General features: G+C 43.9%; 1 protein-coding gene across 1 annotated transcript; it reads left to right on the plus strand.

Moving 5' to 3' along the window:
- Positions 1 to 333: 333 nt before the first annotated feature.
- POLR2B (RNA polymerase II subunit B) lies at positions 334 to 20161 on the plus strand. Its single transcript, XM_083419539.1, has 25 exons — positions 334 to 574; positions 1189 to 1261; positions 2321 to 2471; positions 2616 to 2728; positions 2958 to 3177; positions 4107 to 4265; positions 4377 to 4541; positions 5017 to 5213; positions 5534 to 5653; positions 5782 to 5968; positions 6699 to 6842; positions 7794 to 7933; positions 8025 to 8136; positions 8525 to 8679; positions 9350 to 9548; positions 9695 to 9863; positions 10888 to 10984; positions 12665 to 12759; positions 13675 to 13925; positions 14008 to 14097; positions 16021 to 16128; positions 16320 to 16433; positions 16526 to 16686; positions 17765 to 17960; positions 19889 to 20161. Exons 1-25 carry the CDS (start codon positions 556 to 558, stop codon positions 19976 to 19978), a joined length of 3525 nt encoding a protein of 1174 aa, XP_083275665.1. The 5' UTR covers positions 334 to 555; the 3' UTR covers positions 19979 to 20161.
- The last annotated feature ends 5 nt before the right edge of the window (positions 20162 to 20166 follow it).

Genomic DNA, 20166 nt, shown 5'->3' on the forward strand with positions numbered 1-20166 from the left:
GGGGCGGGGGACCGTACAGTAAAGTGGTTGGGTTTTAATTCTATTTTACCGCCCTTCATTCGAAGAGCTCACAGCCTATGCATTTATAAAACAAAATGTTAAATAAAAAGGACGCTTTCTCTGAGGTTCCTGCATTGCAGGGAGGGTTGGACTAGATGACCTTTGGGATCCCTTCCAACTCTACAATTCTATGGCTCTTGTAAATTATCTGAAAGGCCTATGGGCCCCTCTGCGCAGGCGCAAAACCTCGTCAGAGACCCATCCTCTTAACTATATTAGGGAGGCGGGTGGGAGGGGCCAGTAAGATTGCGCGCGCAATTCAGCGCGAGCGGAAGTGACGTTTTGGAGACCGAAAGGAAGTGGCCGCGCGCCGGGGCAGGGGGTTGGAATGTGAGCTTGTGCGCAAGCGCAGTCCTAAGCAAGTGCTCCTACTCTTCGGCTGCGTTTCATTCTTTCTCACAGAAAGGAGCGCGCGCGCTGTTCGGGTCTCGCCTTCCGTCCCCTCAGTTTCCTGCATTTCGGTTTAGTGACCTGCCTTGAGTCGCCTTCGCCAAGATGTATGACGCGGATGAAGGTGAAGTCCCACATAGGGAAAGCAGACCGGGGGGGGGGGGATCCTTCATCTGTCTATGGGGCGGTTGGGGTTTCTTGAGGGAGGGCGGGGAGTCTAATGTCTTTCTGTGACTCTAGAGGAGAGAAATCAAGGCTTATGGCATCTCTTCAGCCTGCTTAATAATAATAATGTTGTGGGGCTTTTTTGAATGACTATCCGTTAAAAAGACTCCAGCTGGATCAGACCAAAAGTTCATATGGACTAGCTTCTTGTTCTCAGATGTTTGTGAGAAGCTGGCGAGCAGAACCTGCGTGCCACTTGAAAGTCCCTGTAAGTGGTAGGCAGAGGCGGTCAGCCTCTGATAGTGGAAGTAGAACATGCCATGAACCACTTGCAGAATCTCGGGCAGATCTCTGCCACACAGACAGCCACACACACACCTACCTGTTGTGCGGGAGGGATGCCAGAGTAAACCCTTAGACCAGGTTCAGTCTCTCTAAGGTGCAGAAAGCAGGACTGGAGTTGGGGTTTATCAGTCAGGGAGTTTGGAAAGAAGCACTTTTCAGAAATGAGCCATTTGATGAAAACTCTTAAAAGGAACTACATACTATTTCGCGAAAATATTTGTTTTGCAGATATGCAGTATGATGAGGACGATGATGAAATCACTCCAGATTTGTGGCAGGAAGCATGCTGGATTGTGATCAGGTAACTTTCCAAACGGAAAATACAAAGTTGAAACACTTCTTATAGTCTCACTGAATTTCAAAAGAAGAATATGGCATATGTGTTTAGTATTATTTTATTCTGTTCTCTGAAAAATCACTTTATTGCTAAACATAGTGTTAAAGGTTAGACTTTCACTGTACACTTGAAATGAATGCTCCCGAATAGCCTGATTTTGAGCATCTGTCTGATCACTTTTTTCATTCACTTCCTTCAATCTTTATTCTACTATTTTTTTCCCTACCAAGTGTTTGCTAAGTGCAGCTGTGCCTAAATCTCCTGAGGCTTATCTACAAGTAAGATGCCACTGAGTGCTTGCTGCATTGTATGAATGGGCAAGAGCCACTTGCCAGACCCACAAATGTTGCTTACTTGTTAGTGTAATTATTCAGGTGGTCCTTTCTGGTCACATTCTCATTCCTTTCATCTTTTGGTTTGTTCTGCCAGAAGCAGCTAAAAAGTAAAAGCTCATTCTTCCCATAGATCAGTAACTGAACATGGAACAAATGCTATTCTTGCAGAAGGTCTCAGGTTCCATCCCTCACTTTTCTGGTTAAAGCAGAATTGGGAAAGACCTATGCATGAGACCTTGGAAAGCTGCTGCCAGTCAGAATATACAGTACTTGGCTGGATGGTGCAGTATAATATCACTTTCCCCAGCATAAACTCCTTATGCTACAGATTTTTAACGAAGATCCTCCCCTCTTACCTCCAGTCCAAAGGGACATAAAACATTCTGTCCTATAGCGGGTATTCAGTCAGGAAATGTATCTGAGAGTTGCTCTAGGACAATTAAAGGTAAGAAAACTTGAATTTTCATTCAAATGATAATTAAAGATTTATTTTTTTTATCAATTAATCGTTTGCATTATTTGATTAAAACCTGTCAGCAGATTTTAAAATTAATACCAGTTGCGTAAACATTTTAGATGGTATGATACACACGGGAATCTAAAAATGAAAGCAATCTGCTTTTTACTTCAGAATTCTTGGTTTTGATCTTATACTAAATTGTTCATTCTCACAAATTACCTTCCAAAGTTCCTATTTTGATGAAAAAGGCCTGGTCCGACAGCAGCTAGATTCGTTTGATGAATTCATTCAGATGTCTGTGCAGAGAATTGTTGAAGATGCACCACCAATTGATCTGCAAGCAGAAGCTCAGCATGCTACAGGAGAAGTGGAAGAGCCAGTAAGAGCCAGTCTTATTGTGTTAATTTTAATAATAATAATAATTCAAAGTAAGGTGTAAGTCAGGCAATCCAAATCCTGTCCTATGAAAGTTGCCACTTCTCATTGTATAGAATTTCTAAATGAAGCCTTGTGTTGCTTTCAGCCACGCTACCTTTTGAAATTTGAGCAAATTTATCTCTCCAAGCCTACACATTGGGAAAGAGATGGTGCCCCATCACCTATGATGCCAAATGAAGCCAGGCTGCGAAACCTTACGTAAGCAATATCGACTTCTGTTATTAGTGATGATATATGGTGAAACCTCAATAGTACCAATGTCTGAAATATGGTACAAAAAAATAATAATCCTGGGCTAAATTTGTAGAGCTACCGGTATTTCTAGTTCAAATTCCCAAATACTTGGCAAAAAAAACCTCATGTTTCTTTAATATTTAATTAAAATTTATTTTTTTTCCATTGAAACATGGCAATTTCTCTTTCAAAGGTATTCTGCTCCATTGTATGTGGACATAACCAAGACAGTTATTAAGGAAGGAGAGGACCAGTTGCAGACGCAGCACCAGAAAACTTTCATAGGCAAAATTCCTATCATGCTGCGATCCACCTACTGCTTATTAAATGGCTTAACAGACCGTGATCTTTGTGAGCTGAACGAATGCCCTCTTGACCCTGGTGGCTATTTCATTATTAATGGATCAGAAAAGGTAAGAATTAGGAATTCACATGAAAAAATGACTTGCACAGAAAATTCCATGCATTTGGTACACGGTAGCTTCACCCTATCCTCTTCTTTGCTCACCAACCCCATCTACCTCCTGTCGATATTATCCCCATGTTGCACCTCACCAAACCTACCCTTCTCTCCTTAGAGCTGTTCCTTTGTGGTTCACCTGAGCTGCCCAGCCCAGATTCCTTCCTCTGCTTCCCTTCTCCTCACCCTCCAACCAGCTGCAGTGGTCCAGCAGCTTTCAGAAGGCGGTTGTCATGGTGTAGTTCACAGTGCCACCTGTCAGCAGTCAAATGAACTGCTGCATGTCGACAACCTTACTCTTTTATTATATGTAAGAAATGTCAAGAATGAAGTCCCATAGACCTCCTTTCTTGTAATCTTAATAGTTGATTGTAATCTAATGGGGTTGGTTTTGTTTACCTTTGGGGGGGGGCACATGGTGAATGCTTCATTGCTGAATAGAGAGAGCCCAGGTCTCCTTGAAATAAATAAATAAAAATAAAAAAATTGTCCAGTAGCACCTTAGAGACCAACTAAGTTTGTTCTGGGTATAAGCTTTCGTGTGCATGCACACTTCTTCAGATACCTGAAGAAGGGTATCTCAAGAAGTGTGCATGCCCACGAAAGCTTACACCCAGAACAAATTTAGTTGGTCTCTAAGGTGCTACTGGACAATTCCCCCCCCCCCCCGTCTGCATCAAACAAACATGTCTACCTACCTGAATCCAGGTCTCCTTGGTTACATTTGCTTTATCATCATTCCTTCCGCTAGTCTTCAGCTCAGAGATCTCGTAAGGCATGTGTGCCATATCTTAGATGAAGAACAATGACAGCCAACGTTAATGGTACAAAAGTGGACTCTAAAATGAGCTATGTCTTTGTGCTTGCTCATTCCCCAAACAGGTTCTGATTGCTCAAGAGAAGATGGCTACAAATACCGTATATGTGTTTGCAAAGAAAGATTCCAAATACGCCTACACCGGAGAGTGCAGGTCTTGCCTGGAAAATTCTTCTCGGCCCACAAGTACGATTTGGGTCAGCATGCTGGCCAGAGGCGGCCAGGTAAGCAATTTGGCTTAAACCTTTGCTAAAAACAATATATTTGAAACGAATAAACTAATAAATATTTGCTCTTCGAAGACAAATGCCTTGAAAATCTGTTTCTATATCTAGGGTGCAAAGAAGAGTGCCATAGGGCAACGTATTGTGGCAACTTTGCCCTACATCAAGCAGGAAGTCCCCATTATTATCGTTTTCCGTGCACTTGGTTTTGTGTCTGACAGAGATATACTGGAACATATAATTTATGACTTTGAAGATCCTGAGATGATGGAAATGGTAATATCTTGATTTTTTTATATTGATCTGTGACATAGAGCTACACGTATATTCAGAAACCTTATGTAATGAAACCCAGCATGCAAAATGGGTTGCACTCAGTTTTACTTTTACCAACTAATTCTGTAATGTCTGCTTGCCATTACAGTCTTACCTTGGAAGTAGAATGGAATCCATTCCGGAAGTCCGTTCGATTTCCAAAATGTTCGAAAACCAAATCATGGCTTCTGATTGGCTGCAGGAAGCTCCTGCAGCCAACCGGAAGCTGTGGAAGCCCCGTCAGACATTTGGCCTCCAAAAGAACGTTCGAAAACCAGAACACTCACTTCTGAGATTTGATCGTTCAGGAGCCGATTTGTTTGGGAACCAAGGTGTTTGAGATCCAAGGTACAACTGTTTCTAACATCTAATTTTAATGCTGACTTCAGGAAGCTCCTCAACCCTGACAACACCGTCTTTTTGATATATATGATAGGTTAAGCCTTCATTGGATGAAGCGTTCGTCATCCAGGAACAGAATGTCGCGCTGAACTTCATCGGCTCAAGAGGTGCAAAGCCAGGAGTCACCAAGGAGAAAAGAATCAAGTATGCAAAAGAAGTTTTGCAGAAAGAGATGCTTCCGCATGTCGGTGTCAGTGACTTCTGTGAAACCAAAAAAGCTTACTTTCTGGGGTATGTAAACATTCACAGTCTGCCTGTGGGAATGTATTTGCACATTATTTAGATGAGGGTTAGAAAACGAAGACAGAAGCCTGTAGCAATATTCTTGATTAAAGTAATAAATCAGCATAATAAATAATAAGAAATAATTATTATAATAAAAACAAATATTTTAGGAAATATTTACAAGTTCATTTTCCCCAAACATCTTAGGTATATAATGTGTTGATAACTCCTCAAAGTGATGTAATTTAAAAATAGCTTAATGTCCTCTTTTTGTCCCAGAAATCTGAATGCCCATTTCCTGTTAAATAACCTGCATATTTTGTTAGGTACATGGTTCATAGGCTTCTGCTGGCAGCTTTAGGGAGAAGGGAGCTGGACGACAGAGATCACTATGGCAACAAGCGGCTTGACCTTGCAGGCCCCTTGCTCGCTTTCCTGTTCAGAGGGTGAGTGCAACAAGTTCTTATTATTTATCACTGATAATGTATGTTCAAAGGTTTTTCCAAAATGTTTTATGGGGAAAGCTGGTCCCGTCTCCCTACAACTGATTTTTTCCTGATTTCTTTTTCTACAGAATGTTTAAGAACCTGCTGAAAGAAGTTAGAATATATGCACAAAAATTTATTGACAGAGGGAAAGATTTTAACTTGGAGCTGGCTATTAAAACCAGGATTATATCGGATGGCTTGAAATACTCATTAGCTACAGGGAACTGGGGAGACCAGAAGAAAGCTCATCAGGCCAGAGCTGGAGTATCTCAAGTAAGTGTTCAATCTCTCTCATGAGGCTGTGTGTGTTGCAGGTAAACATGTCATTCGTATCTGAACCCCTCTAACTTGATCAGGTTATTTGAGGGGTCTCACTGAAATCTGCCTTGTTTGACTTTTTTTGGGTCCTTCTTCGCCCTTGGCCTTAAGGAATCAAAGTGAAACAGCTGGAAGGTCATATGCGGCCTTGACCTGAGAGGAAAAGTTCTGTTTTCTGCAAGAGAGCAGTTGTGGGTGGCTATGGGTTGTGAGCAAAGGGAATATGACATTTTGGGCATGAGAGCTAAGAAAAAGGTTGAGGACAGCAAGGGAGCAGATCTCACTCTTCCACTGTGCTCCTTCTAGATCCACACTTGCTTTACTGTAGCGTCAGATGCTCCCTGGCTGCTCGCCAGGTCTGAATTGAACCCTTAGTAAATTGCCATGCTGGAGTCATGCTGAATATTGTAATTGAATGTTCATTAACTGTACGAGAACTCAGTTGGTTAGAGCATGGTTCTGATAACGCCAAGGTTGCAGGTTTGGTCCCCATACAGGACAGCTGCAAGTTTCTGCATTGCAGGGGGTTGGACTAGATGATCCTCAGGGTCCCTTCCAACTCTAGGATTCTATGTAACTTTCAATTTAAGTAACTGGATATTTAGCCCTTGGCAGTGTTGATATGTGGTATATTCCTGGATCTCATGAGGAAGCCTAAAAATGTCCTCTTGTTGCACCTCTGAAGGTATTGAACCGTCTCACCTTTGCATCTACGCTTTCCCACTTACGTCGTTTGAATTCCCCTATTGGCAGAGATGGCAAGCTAGCAAAGCCCAGACAGCTGCACAACACTTTGTGGGGAATGATTTGTCCTGCTGAAACACCAGAGGTAATGCGGAGGAGATAGGATTGAAAACAAAGCATTCAGTGTGCCCATGCGCTTCAGTGTTTTTCATCTATGTCTTTATTTGCAATGGCAGTTGGTTTCATTTTTAGACTTCATGAAGAAATTTGATAAAAAGCGATTAGTATAGGGAAGCGATTAGTATAGGGAAAAGCGATTTAGGAAACCCTTGTGCTTCTCATAAGCTTATTAGGCTCCCAGCATGTTCCCAAGAACCATTCAAAGTGTTGGTGCTGAACTTTAAAGCTCTAAACTGCCTCGGCGTGAAGGAGCGTCTCCACCCCCATCGTCCAGCCCAGACACTGAGATCCAGCACAGAGGGCCTTCACTGCGAAAAGGGAAGTTGCAAGGGAACCTGGCACAGGGCCTTCTTGGCAGTGGCACCCACCTTGTGTAACACCCTCCCGTCAGATGTCAAGGAGATAAACAACTGCACGAATTTTAGAAGACCTCTGAAGGCAGCCCTGTATTGTGAAGTTTTTAATGTTTGATGTTTTACAGTATTATGTTTTATATGTGTTGGAAGCCGCCCAAAGTGGCTGGGGAAACCCAGCCAGATAGGCAGGTTACAAATATAACAACAGCACATGCTTTTTCATTCAGAAGGTCTCGGGTCCAGCTTCCGTTATCTCCAGGTAGGGTTGTGAAAGTCCCCTGTCTGAAAACAGGAGAGTCCTATGTTCAATCTTCTCATTTGCACAGTGGAGCACTAGGCAGGTTTGAGACCTATCCTTAGTTTATACATGCCTCAGAATACCGTGGCTCTTTGGGGAGACCTGGGTGCTGCAGAATTTCTCAGCGGAAAGGGTTGATGTGAACATGTCCATAAAGAAAGTTTTCGATTCAGAACTTTTGTGCCTTAGGAATTTCATGAAATCTGCACATGGTCTTAAAGAGATGCCGGTGTAAAAAATAACCGACTCCATGTGTCCTTAGGGTCATGCGGTGGGGCTTGTGAAGAACCTAGCCCTAATGGCATATATCTCTGTGGGGTCTCAGCCATCCCCAATTCTGGAATTTTTAGAAGAATGGAGTATGGAAAACTTAGAAGAAATCTCTCCAGCAGCTATTGCAGAGTAAGTGTGAAAACGATGTTTCAATATTGATAACGTCCGTATAGTTCAATCTAGGACAACGTTCTCAGAACCCTTTTCTTCTTTTCTGAAGCGCTACAAAGATCTTTGTGAACGGCTGTTGGGTTGGGATACACAAGGACCCGGAGCAGCTCATGAACACACTAAGGAAACTGCGGCGTCAGATGGACATCATTGTATCGGAGGTAGATATTGGGTCATAATATTGCTCTACCAAGCGGAATGCAGTAACTGGGATATTCATTGACTTGCTGCTATATTTCAGGTAGAGATTGTTAATAGCGTAGGACCTGGCTTGCTGAATCCATTTAAAATTCAGAATGGCCAGTTCAAGCACTCTTTTGCATGTCATAAATCACTTCTCCACAACCTGGTACCCCTCCAGATCTTTTTCTCTTCAGTTCCCATCATCCCTGATCATTGGTTGAGCTGTCTGGGGCTGATGGGAATTGTAGTTTAAAACATCTTGGGAGCATCAGGTTGGCTTAGGCTATGCTAAACATTTGCCATTTAAAAAATGGCATTTGGCCATTCTCCTACCATTGTCTCTGAGCATGATGCTTTCTCATATAGGTGTCCATGATCAGGGATATCAGGGAGCGGGAAATTCGCATTTACACCGACGCTGGCAGGATTTGCCGCCCACTTCTGATCGTGGAAAAGCAAAAGCTGCTGCTGAAGAAGAGGCATATCGACCAGCTGAAAGAGCGTGAATATAACAACTACAGGTGGGAAACTTTGCACGGTGCTTCCATTCCTATCGCATTTCTCTTAAGGGACGGTGTGCATGTCTCGTGCTTCGCCACCAGCATTTGTGAAATGGCGCTGTTCATGGTGGATTAGGCAATATGCTGTAGCACACCAGCTGAAAAGATGATTTGCCAGTGAACATCCATTACCGAATCTGCTTCTGGCGGAATCAGTTGTGTGTTACAGCATCCTGTGTAAATGGGCATAAGGGCTTCAAAATTGCATCGACGCTGCTCATCTATTCCAAGTCCTGAAGGTGCTGAAAGATTTGCAGTTGCATTAAATGAAAACTGGATAGCTCTGTTGGGTAGAGTGTGGTGCTGATAATGCCGAGGTTTGCAGGTTTGATCCCCGTATGGGACTGCTGCATAATAATAATAATAATAATAATAATAATAATAATAATAATAATAATAATAAATTTATTTATATCCCGCCCTCCCCAGCCGAAGCCGGGCTCAGGGCGGCTAACAACAATAAAAACAGTACAAACAGTACAAACAGTATTCCCAACTAGATGAGCCTCAGGGTCTCTTCCAGCTCTAGAATTCTAAGTTCACCAGCTGCAAATGAACAACACCTGCTTGATATAAAATCAGATATTTGGACCTAAAATAATCGAGGCCTTTTTTTCTTTCTTTTTTAAAGCTGGCAGGATCTGGTGGCCAGTGGTGTAGTAGAATACATTGACACCCTAGAAGAGGAGACTGTCATGCTGGCCATGACTCCAGATGACTTGCAGGAGAAAGGCGTTGCTTACTGCTCAACCTACACCCACTGTGAGATTCACCCATCCATGATCCTAGGAGTCTGCGCATCGATTATCCCGTTTCCTGATCACAACCAGGTTTGTAGAATTTGTTATAAGGTAGACAATAAAAAGTTTTATAACTGGACCGTGGCAGAATATGTAAGATCTGCTTGTGTGTGCAAATATTTTAAAAAACCTGCAATGATGTTTTCCATCTTAATTATCTTCTTTTATCTTCATAGTCTCCTAGGAACACGTACCAGTCTGCTATGGGGAAACAGGCTATGGGCGTTTACATTACCAACTTCCATGTCCGTATGGATACCCTTGCCCATGTCCTGTATTATCCTCAGAAACCCCTTGTAACAACCCGCTCTATGGAATACCTGCGATTCAGAGAGTTGCCAGCAGGTATGTTTACAAGGTCCTCTTCTGAAACTTCTTTGCACTGCTTCTGAAATTTAGTATTTGGAACCCTGGTAATGGGGAGGGACACTTTGAGAGGTAAGGCAGCCCCTCGGCCCCTACCTGAGTGGGGCCAAAGTGGTTTGGCAGTGACGGAGCCCGACTATACAAGCTGTCCCTGCTGCAGCAGGAAGATTTGCCTCGGCTGATGCAAGAGGATAGTCCTTTGCGAACTGTCTCGCAAAGAGGTGGTGGTTTTTCTCCTTCCCAGTTTCTCAACATGTTTCCAATGTTTTCATGTCAGTTTGCTCTGACATGAAAACTACGCTTCCAACCTACAGTCAGAACACAATATAAAACAACTGGGGGGGGGGCGGGCTATTCCCTAGGTGTGGGGTGTGCTATACTGAGAACGCATGTTGGGTCAGAGTGCACTTTGGCTATTGCCTAGTCATGAAGCCAACTGATATCAGTGCTCCTTCGGAGCTTTCCTCAAGATAATTTTTCTTGTTCAGGCCCATATTTTGGGCACTGATTTTTCTTCTCCTTGCTTGTACTTTCCTTATTGCATCCCACCAAGGTGGTGGTTTCCCAGCTTTTCAGCAAGCGCAAGGTATTTCTAGAATTCCAACTGTACCCTGCTTAGCCAGACCAGAAATACGGATTATTAGGCTCACAGTGGACCACCTCCTAAGAAGAGCACAGGCATAATTGTTCGTTCGCTTGCACTGGATGTAGTGAGCGGAAAGCAGTTGCAGATAGGCAGGAGGAACATTTGAGTGGCCACTACAAACAAAATACTTTGCTTGAAATGCCTGCACCTCACCAAAATGAGGTTCCTGTTACATAACAGCATTGCCAGGATTCACCACAAGGAGTCACTAGAGAGGTTTAAGAAATCACTTCCACACTGCTATGTGCTTGTATTTTGTATTGACATTCCTGTTTCTGGGTACACGATAATAGAAATACAAGACGGAGAAGGAATGATGTGTGATAACTGAGTCGTGCTCTTGAATCTCTCCTACAGGCATCAACTCCATTGTCGCCATAGCTTCATATACTGGATATAACCAAGAAGACTCTGTCATCATGAACCGTTCGGCAGTCGATAGGGGCTTCTTCAGGTCTGACCTACTTGACTTTAGACTTCTGTATGAGGCAGTCCTTTAGGATAAATATCTCAAGGATGGCCTCTCCCTAAATAAACCGCCCCAGACCCTGAGATCATCTTCTGAGGCCCTCCTTTGTTTGCCGCCTCCTCGAGACGTCCCGAGAGTGGCAGCATGGCCTTCTCTGTAGTGGCTCCCCATTTGTGGAATGCTCTCCCCAGGGAGGTTCGCCTGGCACCTTCATTATATATTCTTAGGTGTCATGTGAAAACGTTCCTCTTCAATCAGGCCTTGGGCTGATTAATATTCTGTAGCCTTTTAAATGTGTCTGTGGGAAGGGTGTGTGTGTGTGTGTTGTTATTTTGCTCTTGTTTTAATTATTTACTTGTTTGTATACTGAATTTTATCCTGTGAACCACCCTGAGATCGTACCATGAAGGGGTGGTATATAAATCTAATTTCAGTCGTACCTCGGAAGTCATACAGAATCCATTCTGGAAGTCCGTTTGACTTCCAAAACATTCGGAAACCAAGATGAGGCTTCCGATTGGCTGCAGGAAGCTCCTGCAGACAAATTGGGAGCCGCGTAAGCCATGTTGGACGTTCGCGTTCCAGAGAACGTTTCCAAACCGGAACACTCACTTCCCGGTTTGCTCTGTTCGGGAGCTAAAACGTTCAACTCGCAAGGCGTTCATCAAAAAAGGTACGACTGTGATTAATTCTCAAGTGGTGTTCTGCAGTTTCATGCATGGGAAGTGTAAGTGCAATAGCACAGTGGCTTTCAGACTTTGCACCTCCAGAGAACAGTTTTTGCATGGATCTGCCAAGGACCACTTGCCAGTTGTGTGTACACACATGCCTCCCTGCGCGGCTGATGCTGCAGTGGCATATCCTGGTAGGCAGTCTTGGGACATGTGGGATGCTGACCAGATTTGTTAGGACTCGCTCAGCAGAGGTTAGAGTGTGCCTCAGAAGATGGTGTTCAGCTCTCCCCTCAATCAGCAGTGGCATGCAAGATGTCTATCGTGGCAATCTGCTTCTGCAACTTTCCGCTCATATATACTTAAAAGGAAGCCCAGAATGTTCCAGATCACGGTTCAAAAACCACCGCAGTAGGCAGATAACTGATGGGTGAAAACGTGAAGTTGTCACGTTGACCTTCTTTATGTTTTCACGCAGGCCGTATTGTGTGAGGGCAGACTGCTGGTTGGCTGAATGTTTTTAATGATGAAGGCTTGCATCAAAAATGTGCTTGGTACTTCCTGAGGAGGAGAGCTCATTTTCCCAGTGACAGGAGGCCTTCGCAATTCTCAGCAGGGAAATGTCTCTTGTGCCATTGCCTTAAATCAATAAGTTCCCTGGAAGTCCCTTGTCGGCAGCTAGTTTCCTTGAAATAACCTCTTTGAGAAGGCTGCAAGGGGGATGGCAGGCTTTTATTGCAACCTCTGCCCCACCCCCACTAACCTAACAATACATTTTGTTTTCCACACCTTTCATCTCTAATTGACTGTGGGGTGGATTTAGCCAAGGGGCTTCTAGTTGCCGACTCTTAATAGGACTGCCTCAGCTGTTTCCCTCAGTATTGCGTCCTAATCTTGACTGAGGCGCACCCTGTACCGTGTCTGTTTGAAACATAGCCTGAATTGGAAGAATGGTCTTGAATTTGAGGCCTTTTTCATTCCCACCCCCCTTCAGATCTGTATTCTATCGTTCTTACAAAGAGCAAGAGTCCAAGAAAGGATTTGACCAAGAGGAAGTGTTTGAGAAACCTACTCGTGAAACGTGTCAAGGTAAGAATAAACAAGGATTCTTGAGAACTAGGTCAACAGGTTGCTGCTCAAAACTTTGATTCTCCTGTGCCCTTATAAATCAAAAAGAGCAATGCAGCTTCCCCTTATGTTCTCGCACATTCTCTTGCAGGGAAAGGAACTACTGGGTTGTTGTTTTTTGTATGTTATCCCTTGTAACAACAGATTAGATTTTAAACTTGTTAACCTGGGTTTGTATTGCACTGGTGTGATGGGCAGTGCAAATACACTTCATACAGATTAAATGCTTCCTAGGGATGGTTCCTTTGAGATCACAAATTTGTGTGAAACAGATGAGCCCCCCCCCCCCTTTTAGCATAAATGTTAAAAATTTAACTTAGCACAACTTACCCCATCAACCTAGCTGTTCAGCAACAAAACTAAATAACAATGACAGTGCTGGAAGTGACAGCCCCACCATTAGTATGTCTGGTTCTTTCCCCTGCATGCATCTGGCTTTGCTGGATCATGGCCTCAAAGGACGAAGCTGAACTCAAAGGCCACCCAATCACCTTAAGAACATGCGGTGGTCTGCAGTACAACCACACTTAGGAATTGCGCTATGGGCTTACTTGGAATTGCAGAGAACCAAGGTCAGCCATGCGCTGTGTGTGAATTAGCCAACCAGCCATATATTTTTACCATGCAGGAAGCCAGAATTGGGGTGGGGGCAGTGCTTTTTTCAGGGGTTACTCAAGGGTGTGCAGTACTGGCACCTCTTTTTGTTGGTAAAGAGTGTGGCATTTGCTCTAACAACTTCATGGTGAGTACCGGCACCTATTTTTGTGTATATATATAGAAATCACTGGGGTTGGGGGATGATTTTGTAAGCCTTTGATGTGCTGGTATGCTTGTGTTCAGCTAGGTGAGTTGAAGTTGTGCCTTTGTTTTCCCCAGGGATGAGGCACGCCATCTATGACAAACTGGACGACGATGGCTTGATTGCACCCGGCGTGCGCGTCTCGGGAGATGACGTCATCATTGGCAAGACGGTAACTTTGCCCGAGAACGAAGACGAGCTGGAGAGCACCAACCGCCGTTACACCAAGAGAGACTGCAGCACTTTCTTGCGCACTAGCGAAACGGGCATTGTGGATCAGGTCATGGTTACCTTGAACCAGGAGGGATACAAGTTCTGTAAAATTAGGGTAAGCGTAGGAGTTATGCGTGATTATTTGCTAATGATAAAGCCATAATTCTGGAGTAACCGACTGTCCTCTTTATCTCCAGGTGCGCTCTGTGAGAATCCCACAAATTGGAGATAAGTTTGCCAGCAGACATGGGCAGAAAGGTACCTGTGGTATCCAGTACAGACAAGAGGTAAAAGCAGCCTGTTCTTTTGATGCAAGGGAGAAACATGCTTAGAAATTTGTATTTGAAGCTATTATCATTATTTTGATTTATTACCTGCCTTTCATCCTAAAGTTGTAGAGCAAGTCATAACAATTTTAAATACAGCCGTTTAAATCAAATTACAATTACAAGAGTAGGGCAGGTCCTAAAAATACACACTGCAAGCTTCAAAGGCCATGGTGGAGACGTACTGTATTTTTCTGTGTAAGAGACTGTTTTTTGCTTTTAAAAAATTAGGCCAAAATTGGGGGTCATCGTATATACAGAAAAATAAGGTATGTTGAGTGAGCGAGCAATTGGCAGCAGCAACCCCCCAAAAAGAAAAACAATTCAAGGGTGGTCTCCCCCCCCCCCCCAACGTTAACAACCTCCCAAAAAAACCGCCCCAGCTTTTTAAAATTAAGTTTGGGTTCCAAAAAATAGGGGTCATCTTATACATGGGGGTGTCTTATACACGGAAAATACAGTATATCTTCATTGTTCGGAAACTGTTATTAGTGAAGGTGTCAGGCAGGGAGTTCTGCAACTTTGGTTTCCTCAGGGTATGCTTTGTCCCAGACCCCCACTACCCCTAGCTTCCCCTAGAGGAACTACCAAGAGGGTCCCTTCTGCTGATCTTAATGTATCATAATTTCAAAATGTTGGTCTTCAACCTGAGAAGGTCACTCATCTAGGAGAAGGAAAACTCTGCTCCTAAATCTCTACTGCCTTCTGTGATCTCTTTGGATTTGTGTAGGGTTTACTCCTTAGCTATTTTTTCTCTCCCAGAGTGGAGTACCTAGGATGGTTGGTTGGCACCTTGTATGCCTCCTTTTTGCAACTCTTGCAGCCAAGCTGGTGCCAAACGTATTGCTCTGCTTTCCTTTGGACCACATCAGTGAGGCTGAGATGGAGGTCTTGTAATCTAGGCAGCCCAAGATCTCCATACACACTGCCCAGACTTGCAACCCAGGGAAGTCACTTTGGTGCTGCTAATGCAGTGGTTTGACATCACCCCCACAGGCACATTCCATTGTCTCGAGATAGACGGATGCCATCAATTATGGTGTTCAACAAGCAACCAAAAGCTTGACCAATCAAGTTCTTTGTGAGCCTCTCTGGGGAAAACGTTCTGTAACCGTGGCAGTACAGAGAAGGCCCTACACAGATCAAACATTCCTTTGGGGGCAGGAATGTTTGTACGAAAGGAGGCAGTGCACAAGGACATTAGGCCTCGGCCATTTAGGGGCTTTAAAGTGTAACTGGCTCTTAAAAATACACAGGAAGCCTGTGCAGCTGAAAAACGATAATTTAATTTGCTTCCTGTAGCAAGTCACTGTCAAAGGACTTGGGTAGCAGAATTCTGAGCTAGATAAAAAGCTTCTGGATCATGTTCAAGGGCAACCCCATGTAGCGTTACTTAAGATAAAAACTGAGTGTCATAAAACAGAATTGTCAGTGCACAGCTGGACAGCAGCGGAAATTCAGAACAGATTGAAAGCCTGGTGGAACAAAACCATTTTTACAGCTTGCCTAAGAATGCTGGTGCACTGTACAAAAAAGCAGTTGATTCACAGCAAGTAAATGTGCATTAATCAGAATTATATACAGTTGTACCTTGGTTCTCGAACAGAATCCATTCTGGAAGCCTGTTCGACTTTTGAAAAACAAGACGCAGCTTCCAATTGGCTGCAGGAGCTTCCTGCACTCAATTGGAAACCGTGGAAGCAGCATCGGACGCTCAACTTCCAAAAAACATTCGCAAACCGGAACACTCACTTCCCGGTTTGCTGCGTTCAGGAGCCAAAACATTAAGAGTCGTAAGGCATTTGAGATCCAAGGTATGACTGTATACATATATAAAACGTTTACAGAAAGCAGCTATAAGTGGCATTTTCCTTTCCTGTCTAGGACATGCCTTTCACCTGCGAAGGTATCACCCCCGATATAATCATCAATCCTCATGCCATCCCTTCACGTATGACCATTGGTCACTTGATTGAATGTCTGCAAGGGAAGGTAAGAACTGGGGAATATTGAAGTAACGTGAAAAGTCACAAAAAAGCGGCTGGGCGGGGTGTTTGCAGGTTTTTTCGATGGTGTTTCAAATATGTCAGATTTCACTTAAACAAGCTGTGCCTTGGAGCGTAACCCCTGCATAAATTGGGAGCTGCTCGTACTCTGTTAAACTACCTGCCTCCCCTTTTTAGGTATCGGCAAATAAAGGAGAAATCGGTGACGCCACACCTTTCAATGATGCAGTCAACGTGCAGAAGATTTCTAACTTGCTGTCTGACTATGGCTACCATCTGAGGGGAAATGAGGTACGTCATGTCTTGAGTGGCAACCGGAGGTCAACCGTGCTGCCGCGTTGCCTGTGATTTGGTGTTCACGGAGTCTCGTTCTTTCCCTCCAGGTTTTGTACAATGGCTTCACTGGCCGCAAAATCACATCGCAGATCTTTATCGGCCCTACTTACTACCAGCGGTTAAAACACATGGTAGATGACAAAATCCATTCCCGTGCAAGAGGGCCGATTCAGATCCTTAATAGGCAGCCTATGGAAGGTCGATCCCGGTAAGAAATAGATGTGCACCTTAATGACATGTTGTCCGGAGCAATGAAGGGTCTGTTTATAGTCCCTGCCTTTCAAAAACTATCATCTGAGGAGGGAGATGGGCTCAGGTGTCTAGAATGAAATGACAGGCCATTTTCTCAGTTGCCTGTGGTGTAAGCATGAATCCCTCGCAGGTGGCCAGGTGCAGACTTTTGTCTAAAATGTAAGAGGGCTTGTTCTTTGACATAATCAAATGACATTGGTAGAGGTGGGCTTGGAAAAATTTTTTTGTTGGTTAGTCATTTTTGTGGACTGACTTGTAAGTCTTTGGAAAGGGGGTTGCATAGGTGCACCCTGGCTGGTTATTGTCACCTTCTGTGGGCAGGAAACATTTGCAGATAAATCTTAAATTGGTTTGCATGTAAAGCAGCCTATGACCTTGACGTGCTTTGCACTGTTTCCCCTCCTACGTGAAAGTTAACACGAACACTGTGTCAAGAAAAGCTGAATTCTGCAACCTTTAAATTAAATATAGTGACGCAACTTACTTAGCATTCTTTTCATTCTTCAGGTTTTGCAGCTTTGCATAATATATTCTGCTTGTCACAGGAGAAGCCAATGAGATCCAAAGGGCACAGAAACCCCATCCCTCACCTCTGGAAATCTCACTTAGCAATGTTTTTAGTTTCTGAAATTTTCCCCGAGCTTTGCCCACAGATTTTTCAAGCATATATTCACAACATAAGGGCTAGAACATTGCTTTGAAAGCAGAGGTGCTCAGGGTTGTCTGAACTTCCTACAATCCAGAATCTTATCATTGCTGAATGTCCCTTTGATTTCCCCCTGTGCTGTTTCCTGCATAGACGACATTCATACATAGCACAGATGGCCTGAGAAAATCCCAAAGAATTTTTTTAGTATCTTCTGTAAAAAAAAAATCCTCATTTCTTAACTTCCTCTTTTGGTTATTTTTGGCAGTCCACTTAGATTCTGCTCCAGTAGTTTATTGTATTTAGGGCAGTGCGGGTATAACTTAGCCTTCTGGGTTAGGAAAATGTGGAATTAAACAAGCTTGTTTCTCCCCCCCCCCCCCCCAAGTGACGGTGGCCTTCGTTTTGGAGAAATGGAGAGAGACTGTCAGATTGCTCACGGCGCAGCACAGTTCTTACGAGAGAGATTGTTTGAGGCATCAGACCCGTATCAGGTTCACGTGTGCAACCTGTGCGGCTTAATGGCAATAGCAAACACCAGGACACACACCTACGAGTGCAGGGGCTGCCGTAATAAGACACAGGTATGTGGAAAGATACCTGTTTCTCTCTCGCCCTCCTTAATCTCACCAGCCCTGCTTAATCCTTCCTCATCCTTTTGGTTCCCGCCTTCAGGCCTTCTGCCATTTCGAAACCCTCTGCAGAATCTGTTGCTTCCGCCAAAACCTTCCCTGTCTGTTTTGTGCTGTCTGCAAACCCCTTAGTCACTACATTGTTCCACACGATTGCCTTACATCTGGGTTTAATAAGGGTCATGGGAAACCCAGGGTAGCATAGCAGTGCAGAGAATGTCTTGTGGTTCCACCGTATGTAGGATGCTCATCGCCTAAGGTACTAGGTTAGATTTTAGAACTTAACTTGGACCTTTCCTTGTTTTGAGATGCGTTCCGTCCATTGGGTGGGTTTGCTTAGTGCAGGGGTGGGGAACTGTTGGGCTCCCAATTGTAGTTGGGTCCCAACTGGCAGCTGTAGCCCTACATTATCTGGAGGGTCACAGCTTCCCTACGCTTGACTGCTGGCTCCCAACTCTGCATTACACCAAATTAAAGCAAGGCAATGCAGAAGTTGTACTGGTGTGTCTGTAGTGTGCTGGGTGAGGGCCAATCCATTGAAGCTCAGCTGAGATGCGATAGAAATTATGAGAGCAGGATGTGGTGTTCAGCCTCTTCTAGATAGGGTTGCATTCCACTAAGGCAGGCTATAGTTTGACTTTTCTCACTTGTTTAGTTACTTGTCCATCTAGAAACTGTTTGGATTTGTCATGATGATATCCAAACATAACTACTGTATCTGTATACATGTATACAGATGTCAAAGAGAAAAACTACTACCAGACTTTTAGAAGACATCTCTTTAGGGAAGCTTTTAATGTTTAATAGACTACAGTGGTACCTTGGGTTACATACGCTTCAGGTTACAGACTCTGCTAACCCAGAAATAGTGCTTCAGGTTAAGAACTTTGCTTCAGGATGAGAACAGAAATTGTGCTCCGGCGGCACAGCGGGAGGCCCCATTAGCTAAAGTGGTGCTTCAGGATAAGAACAGTTTCAGGTTAAGTACGGATCTCCGGAACGAAATAAGTACTTAACCCGAGGTACCACTGTATTGTATTTTAATATTCTGTTGGAAGCTGCCCAGAGTGGCTGGGGAAACACAGCCAGATGGCGGGGTATAATAATAATAATAATAATAATAATAATATCTGTGAAATAAAGATCCCTTTATATGTTTATTTCATAACCTTAAATGACTTCAGAGGCATGGGAGAAGGGAAGGCTTCCTGAAGAATGACAATGGGAGGGTGTGGTAGATCACTGCCAGTTTTGGATACTGGATAGTAGCCTATAAGGAATCAGGGTCTGCAACCGGTGGTTGCTGACAGAACCAGCATTCTCCGGAGGTCCAGGTGGAATCTGTAGCATGCATTGCCTTATATCCGCTAAGCCTGGCGCGGTGGCTGCAACCCTTCCTGGGCAGACAGAACCTGGCCACTGCTCCTTAGTGAGCGCCATATTAGATGCCTACAGCATGTTGCCGTATGTGATCCAGATACAATTCAAAGGGTTTGGGAGCCTGATACCTGAAGGACTGTCCTCTGCAACATGTGCCTGCCCATCGGAGACATCGCCCCACTCTTGAAGTTAGCTTTCACACCCAGCCACCACCCCCTGTCTCACATGTGGCACCATGTACATAGATCGCCCTCCTAAGGGATGCTTGCCTGGTGCTGCTGACTTTGTCATCCCAGCACCAGGCAAACACTTTTTAAAAATTCTTTTGAGGATTTAGCACCTCATCTCTGTTGCTTTTTTCAGATATTCAACATCGAGTCCTGCTGCATTTGTTCCTTTAATTACTGTGAGAGCTGCCCTGGGAGTTTTAAAGGGGAGGTTGGTGCATAAATACTGAAAAATACATTTTTTACTAATATTTGTCAACCTTTTTGTTCCAGATTTCTCTGGTTAGAATGCCGTACGCGTGCAAACTCCTTTTCCAGGAACTGATGTCGATGAGTATTGCGCCTCGAATGATGAGTGTGTAGCCTTCAAACAGATCTCCCTTCTCCTAGGCGCCGAGTGATTTTTACCCTTCTGAATTTTTTGAGTCGCCTGCTTTCTTTAAATGTTTTTAAAATTCAGAAACCTATTTCATGGCTGAGGATTTTCAGACTGTTTAGTGTGTGAGCTCATTTTTTGTAAATAGAAATAAAAGCTTTTCAGCCATGTATGT

The sequence above is a fragment of the Podarcis tiliguerta genome, assembly GCF_965153285.1.
Source record: "Podarcis tiliguerta genome assembly, chromosome: 17".
Taxonomy (NCBI): domain Eukaryota; kingdom Metazoa; phylum Chordata; class Lepidosauria; order Squamata; family Lacertidae; genus Podarcis; species Podarcis tiliguerta.